This window comes from Limulus polyphemus, unplaced genomic scaffold (assembly GCF_000517525.1).
Source record: "Limulus polyphemus unplaced genomic scaffold, Limulus_polyphemus-2.1.2 Scaffold1394, whole genome shotgun sequence".
Taxonomy (NCBI): Eukaryota; Metazoa; Arthropoda; class Merostomata; order Xiphosura; family Limulidae; genus Limulus; species Limulus polyphemus.
The window spans coordinates 289,380-296,379 of NW_013667004.1; the positions used below are offsets into that span (position 1 = coordinate 289,380).

Below are 7,000 nucleotides of genomic sequence, written 5' to 3' on the forward strand. Positions count from 1 at the left end.
ATGTATAATGGAAATAATTAACCCCTAAATAAACAGCATTTCCTTTACTAAATGGTGTTTTCACATTGTGAATGCATTTGATAGAGAAATGTCTTGTATCCTTATTTCCAAAAAGCTTCTCCTTATTGGCTTCTGTGATCCTTAGATAGGATTTCTATTGTAGGGGAAAATACCACAAGATAGAGAAACCACTCTGTGGAAAAGGTTCAATCCTAGGCAATATAGTTGATCTGCCACCAGAGGCTGAATTGTCAAGATATAATAGATTGAGAAGTGAAATTGATTGTTGTGAGCTCAATAGATAAAGTCCAGAACCAAGAAAACAGAGGTTCCAGAAGCAAGTGCTACCCTTGGTGGGGGGGCACAAAGGAAATGTCTGTCTGAATGTATGTATCGTGTTAAGAAAACCAAAGTAGAGTAGATACTATCTCAAGAAGGTAGAAACAGAAAAACCTTGTCCCTGGATAGCAGCTGCCGGGAATTAGTCCAGAACTGGGCCCCACTGCAACAAAGGCAGTGAAAAGGTATGATTGTACGATTAGTTGTTATCAAGATCAAACCCAACATGGTGCCATCTGTTCTATTTCACCACATATATGGAAAACCCACATATGTAAGCAGAAGGATACACAGACTGATTACTGATCTCTAGAAGGCTTCAGATAGATACAAGTTTGAGTAACATTGGGGGAAGAGTGATGTCCAGGGACTTGTGGGATCAACTAAGCCACCACAACCATGATAGATGAAAAAAAAACAGCATATCTCTAGAGATAAATGCATTGACAGGACAAAAACCACTGAGGAAGACATGTAATGGGCACATCCAAGTACAAGGGACCCATGACAGGAGAGTGTCCTCATAAAAGGACTTTTGAAGGTAAGGGAAAGGAGACATGAGAGCACTGGTTTCAAAAGCTTTATGTCACAAAGAAGTCTACTGAACCTGTTTGAAATACAAAGTGAGAGAGAACACCAAGTGAATGAAATATGGAATGGGATTTGAGACTGAAATGGAGAGCCAAACAATGAACCCCAAACAAGATGATTCCAGGGTTTGAAATTGGTACCAGTACTGCTGGTACGTGGTAGTAGTACTGGTACTGGTTTACAAAACATCATATGTTGAGAATAATATCTGTTTTCACATGTTCCATCTTTGGAGTTTTGACTGAAGGCCTCCTCTGGTATTTCAGCTTCGCTTTTGACAGAATTATAAATGCTTGATGTGGTAGTTTTGAGTTCATACTTCAATCAATAAATGAATCTTACCGTGAAAATCAGCAACAGCATGAAATATGGGAAACTGGCAAATCCCATGCTCTGGAAGAGAAAGTGAATATATCTATGTAACTGATTGCAGTAGGTGCGTGCATAAGTAACCCTTAGGATGCAGGCAGGTCAAACTGTATATGTCACGACATTTTAGTGAGTTACATTCAAAATTTAATTAAACTACTTAATTATCATGATATACAAACAAACTTGACATCAAACCATAGGTAATAAATCAAATTTTAATATTATGAAAGTTGTAAGTTTTAATTGTATAAGGAAATATTCAAAAACAACATCAAATTCCCCTAGTGTGAGAATTTGGATATTTGTTCCTGAGCCATCTCCTCTTCCGGGTTTTTTGTCCACCCACTAGAAAACTACAAAATGTAACGTAAGATATTCTCTATAATTTCATTATCAATATTCTGAAGCTATATTTTGATATTATTCAATCTTATGGGACTAAAGAACAATCAATAAAAACACTTTCCACACACATCTCTGACATGCTCTAATTTACAATTTGCTAATAGATTTTTCTGAGGCAGACTCCCATTAAATTTATAACCAATAGAAAGCCTAGATTTCAATTGATTCATTGCCATAGTCATCATATCAAGTGGGCTGACAGATAATTGACAATTCGGTTTGATGTTAAAAAGTATTTTCCCATAAGAACACACTGGGAAGAATAGTTGAATTTCTAACTCCTCAAGTCACATCATTAGAGATTCTCAAGTACCGGTACTGGCAACCCAGTGCTGCCAGTACTACTGCAAACCCTAGATGATTCCGAAAGGAGAAAGGAAGTTGCAACAAAAATACCATGTTGTAAGGGGTTGTAGAGGCCAAACACCCATAGAGTAGTGGAACAATATGCCTCAAGTATGTAACCTCTAAGTTTACTCCACTCACATTCATAAATCAAACATATAAACATATGTAAAAATGCCACACCTCTGATAATAGTCTGCATGTTAAAACCCTTATTAAATGTGTGATTAACATAAAGAGATCATAGTTTTGGTCATAAGAATATACAACAGTATCTAGGAAACTTGGCATCAGTAAGTATTACATTAGTTTTCTGACGAGATGAGTAAGATAGGGTTTTATCTACAAAATTCAACTGGGGCATTTTTTTTTGTTTTTGTGTATGTGTATGCCTGACTATGACAACTGTTCTGAATTTTTATTTTGTGAATGGGCCAAACATCAATCTTTGAAGAGGACTAGATGAAACCCTGTGAAGTGTATGAATTGGTTTCGAATTCCATGCAAAGCTACACAAGGGCTATCTGTGCTAGTAATCCCTAATTTAGTAATAATAGACTAGAAGGAAGACAGCTAGTCAACACTACCCACCATTAACTCTTGGGCTGATCTTTTACAAACAAATAGCAGGACTGACCATCACATTATAACACCCCCACAGGAGAAAGGCTGACCATGTTTGTTGTGAACTCATGACTACAGATTGTGAGTCAAGCACTCTAACCACCAGGCCATGTGATATATATGGAAACATTCAATCTTGATAACAGTACAGTTAGAATACAGTCAGTGAAAAAATGTGTGCACATTGGTTCAATGCAGATAATTCTTGTATTGGTCATTTCTTTTTTTAAACTATTAGAAATCACAACCACTACAGTTAACATCAACAAATCAAATTTTTCTATGCAACGTTTTAAAGGACAAGTATTTATTATGACAACTTATCCATTAATGAAATAAAATTCACAAAATTCTCTAAGGGTACTTCCTATCAGTGATGCTCTTATGACATCCACTTTCTCATTTTTTTGTTAGATACAAAAGAAATTATTGCCCTTTCAGGTCAGTCACTGTATTCTCTGAACATATTCTACAGTCACATGAAATATCATGTAACTTTACCTATCCATATTTCTGTTAAAAAGAAAATGTTTCAGACATACCATCACAAACATTGTTCCATAAGTTAATTCTAGGATTTTTTTATTTTGTTCTGGTGACAGTGCGCCAAGATGCAAATACAAATGACTGTGCAAATAGAGAAAGAGCTTGCTAAATGTTTGCAATTATTAGAAAGAACTGGCTTAGAAAAATATATAACCGCAACTGTCATCATACAATATTTTAGTCTCGAGTTTCATCGAATATGTTCTGTATGTTCTAAACCATACGTGCATTGAACCTGATTATATTCTTAATTTCATATGCTGGTGTATACGAACAGAGGCTAAAAATTGTAATTCTATATACATTATTATTTAATGTTACAGGTGATTAAACATATATTTGATCAAAAAGAACCACTATTAAAGGTCCTCTATCAAAAACTAATTATCATAAACTTGTATCAAGAGCATAAGTTTAAATCTTGAGAAAGATACATTAGGCTCCAGTTAAAACATTTTTAGTTTTCTAAAAGGGTAATTGACTTAAGGAATGAGTTGCTATAGCAGTAGTGGAGGTCAACATTTTTCAGGTGTTTAAGATGGGAATGAATGTTTCCCTAAAAAGTAAAGGGTTGGTTTAAATTTCTACTTTTCTTAAGGGTTGGTGTGAAAGAGTAGCTTTAAAAGGTCCAAATTACTTCTTACTCTCCATAATTGGTTAAATTAAATATGCTAAAATTCTACAATAATAATTACACAATTATAATAAAATCTCAATTATAAGTAACAAGCACAGTTCAAAAACACTTCTATTATAACTCTGCTCTATGTCATAATTTGGATATCCTCGCTGCTAGTACTATTAGTGTTTTTAGCCCTAACCCCAATAACACCTGATGAGGTTGGGTATGCTCAGTGATATTACCAAGGCACAAAACAAAATGGTCACATGTAAAGCTACTTGTACCATATGCTTATCACATTTGGCCAATGTAATTATTATTATTATTTAAGAAATTAACTGTTATATATTCATCTAACTAATACTATAAATAACTAAAATACATATTGAATTATTTATTTATATTTAGTTATTATAACTTAAGGAAACACGTACATACTTGCCAGATTTAGTGTAGCAAATTCCTTATATTTATTCCATTATTATTGGTTAACTATTGTATGTATTACTACTAATACTAGTACTTACTACTTTAAACAGACTAAGTACTGTTACTGTTGCACATAAATGTGTGAAAACCCACATTTACACTACACTTATTGTTAATGTTCCAATACAAATTACTGTTGAAATAATTCATTTTTAAATTTCATATTTTTTTTATATAATCTTAAGTTAGACCACATTTCAGAAACCAAATTTCCTATTAAGTAAGTATTATTAATAAAAGATTAATAACTAAGCTAATGAAACATCATCAATATGGACATTTGCAACAAACTTTTACCGTTTGTTAATTTATGTATAGCTAAAGCCTATCTTAGATCGCAGACTCTATAGTGTATTGTAAACTAAGTTTAAACGTAAGCATACAAACAGAGGTACAACCTAAAAGCAAAACTATTTTGTCTTAATTTTTTCTTTTGAATTAGACTGTTAGGGTTAGCACGACTCTGAACTGAAGCATTGAATGTCTCATTCTGTACTTCTGTCACATAAATAATTGCAATTTATTATGTTTACCTTTTCCAATAATTTGGCCTGGTCACTTGCCATTGCATTTCGGGGTTTCAGAAGGGTTTTTTTTTCCTTCAAGAGTGGACCTCAATAATATTCATCTTTTGAAAATTACATTGTAACCAACGATAACAAGTTTTTCCATCAGTTCAAATCCGCCACCGTTGACAACTTCAACCATGACGCCCTCTCTAAAAATGTTTTGATTTTTTAATTAAATAAATATATTTACCAGTACTTCTGGCTTTCAACGTTTGCTGAATGTACTTGTCAGTAATTTTGTCTTTTGTCTTGTGAAAAAATGTGCTTAAAATTGAACTATGTAGCTGATCATCTAAGAACTTATGCATTTGTACAGCGAAAACAATTAACTTTTGACCTTTAAAACTTCAAATTATCACAGTAGTAGATAAATCTCAATCAAATGATTCCATATCTCGAAAAAACTCTGCGTTAAACAAAATAATGAAAAGATAAAACAGTAACAGGATGTTGAACACAAGTAATTACTTTATTCAACATTTTCTATTTCTAGGTATAAAGTATTGGCTTGATAAATATTTTATTGGCCATTGTGTAGATAACCAGTTCTCAATATTCTTTCAAATATTATAAGAAATTAAAACTGAGATGCTATTATTTCTTATTGAAAATTTTATCACACGACCACCAGACACATTTTGCAAGAAACTGCGTAATTTTTGTTTTTTTCGTAGTGATCTGAAAATTATTTCATTTACCTTCTTAGTAAGAATGTAATAATAAAGTGACTGTCACATTCTCTGAAATATCATAAATTAGTGACTTTTTATTATTGTTTGTTTGTTTTTGAATTTCGCACAAAGCTACACGAGGGCTATCTGCACTAGCCGTCCTTAATTTAGCACCACCTCCAATTCTTGGGCTACTCTTTTACCAACTGTAATATTATAATGCCCACGGCTGAAAGGGCAAGCATGTTGGGTGTGACGGGGATTCGAACACGCGACCCTCAGATTGCGAGTCGAGCGCCCTAACCACCTGGCCATACCGGACCCCTTTTATTATTCGTCAAGAGCTAATAATTTGCAGAAAGGTATAAATGGAAAACATTAGTAAATTTCAAAACGAATTAAATACATTAAAGGATTATTTATTATCTTTTACACAAGGATGATACATTAACCATCGACTTCATCGGAAATAAATTATACGGAAAATTAATCAACGAACAGAGACGTAACAATAATCTTAAACACCTCAAACAAATCCCCTCTGACCCTTCTGCTCTCAAGAGAAAACAAGATTAGAGATTTTAGTCTCTCCTCATAGGACAATCCCAGGTATATTCCTAGTGGTTCTTCTCTGAACCTTCTCCAAAAATGCAATGTTAATCTTATACAAGTATCAAATATAGGTTGAAGCGCTGTTCACTGTAAAAACGTACATAGAGTGCAACTCTTGTTAATCTTTCATTGAAATATTATTATTTTATTAGTCGTGAAACAATATTTCTTGCGGCAAAACTCCCTTTGGCAAATATGTTACTAATATGGTGTTTATATTGTTAAAATATAACTTAAAATCTTCAACCTGTTTTCTTATTTGACGGTTGTTAGAAGATGGAAAGGTAGTTCAATGACTTTTCTTATACTATTAAAAGAATGTCCTAAAAGTAAAACTAAGGTTGAAAAAGAGACTTTCCTTTTACACGTGAGAAACTGCGTTATTTTTGTGGTGCTTTGGGAATTACGCTATTATTTCTTGTTCCAGTTGTCACTGCTGTAGTCTCTCTTCTTGTTTATGTTCTCGTTCTTCTTGTTTCTTTTCTTTTTCCTCCAACAGCTGTTGTAATCTCTTTTGTTTATTTTGCTGTTCGAGCTGCCACTGTTGCAGGTTTTCTTGCCACTGCTGTTGTCTCTCTTCTTGTTTCTTTTCTCGTTCTTCTTGTTTCTTTTATTTTTCCTCCAAAAACTGCTGTAATCTCTCTTCTTGTTTATTTTCTCGTTCTTCTAGTTTCTTTTATTTTTCCTCCAACAACTGCTGTAATCTCTCTTCTTGTTTCTTTTGCTGTTCTTGTATTGCTGCCATCAAATCTGCTAAGCTGTAGTTTGGTTTGCCACTTCTCATTTCTATTTTCTTTTTTTTTTTCCATCCCACT

The 7,000-nt window shown here is 33.4% G+C and overlaps 1 protein-coding gene across 1 annotated transcript in view; it reads right to left on the reverse strand.

The window, feature by feature from the left end:
* The window catches only part of LOC106463392 (centromere protein K-like), a 59,320-nt gene extending 54,298 nt beyond the window's left edge, over positions 1-5,022 (reverse strand). Inside the window, exon 1 of the mRNA XM_022390867.1 lies at positions 4,867-5,022. Within this exon, the coding sequence (XP_022246575.1) occupies positions 4,867-4,899 (33 nt within the window). The 5' untranslated portion in view covers positions 4,900-5,022. The remainder of the gene's footprint in view (positions 1-4,866) is intronic.
* Between the last annotated feature and the right edge of the window lie 1,978 nt (positions 5,023-7,000).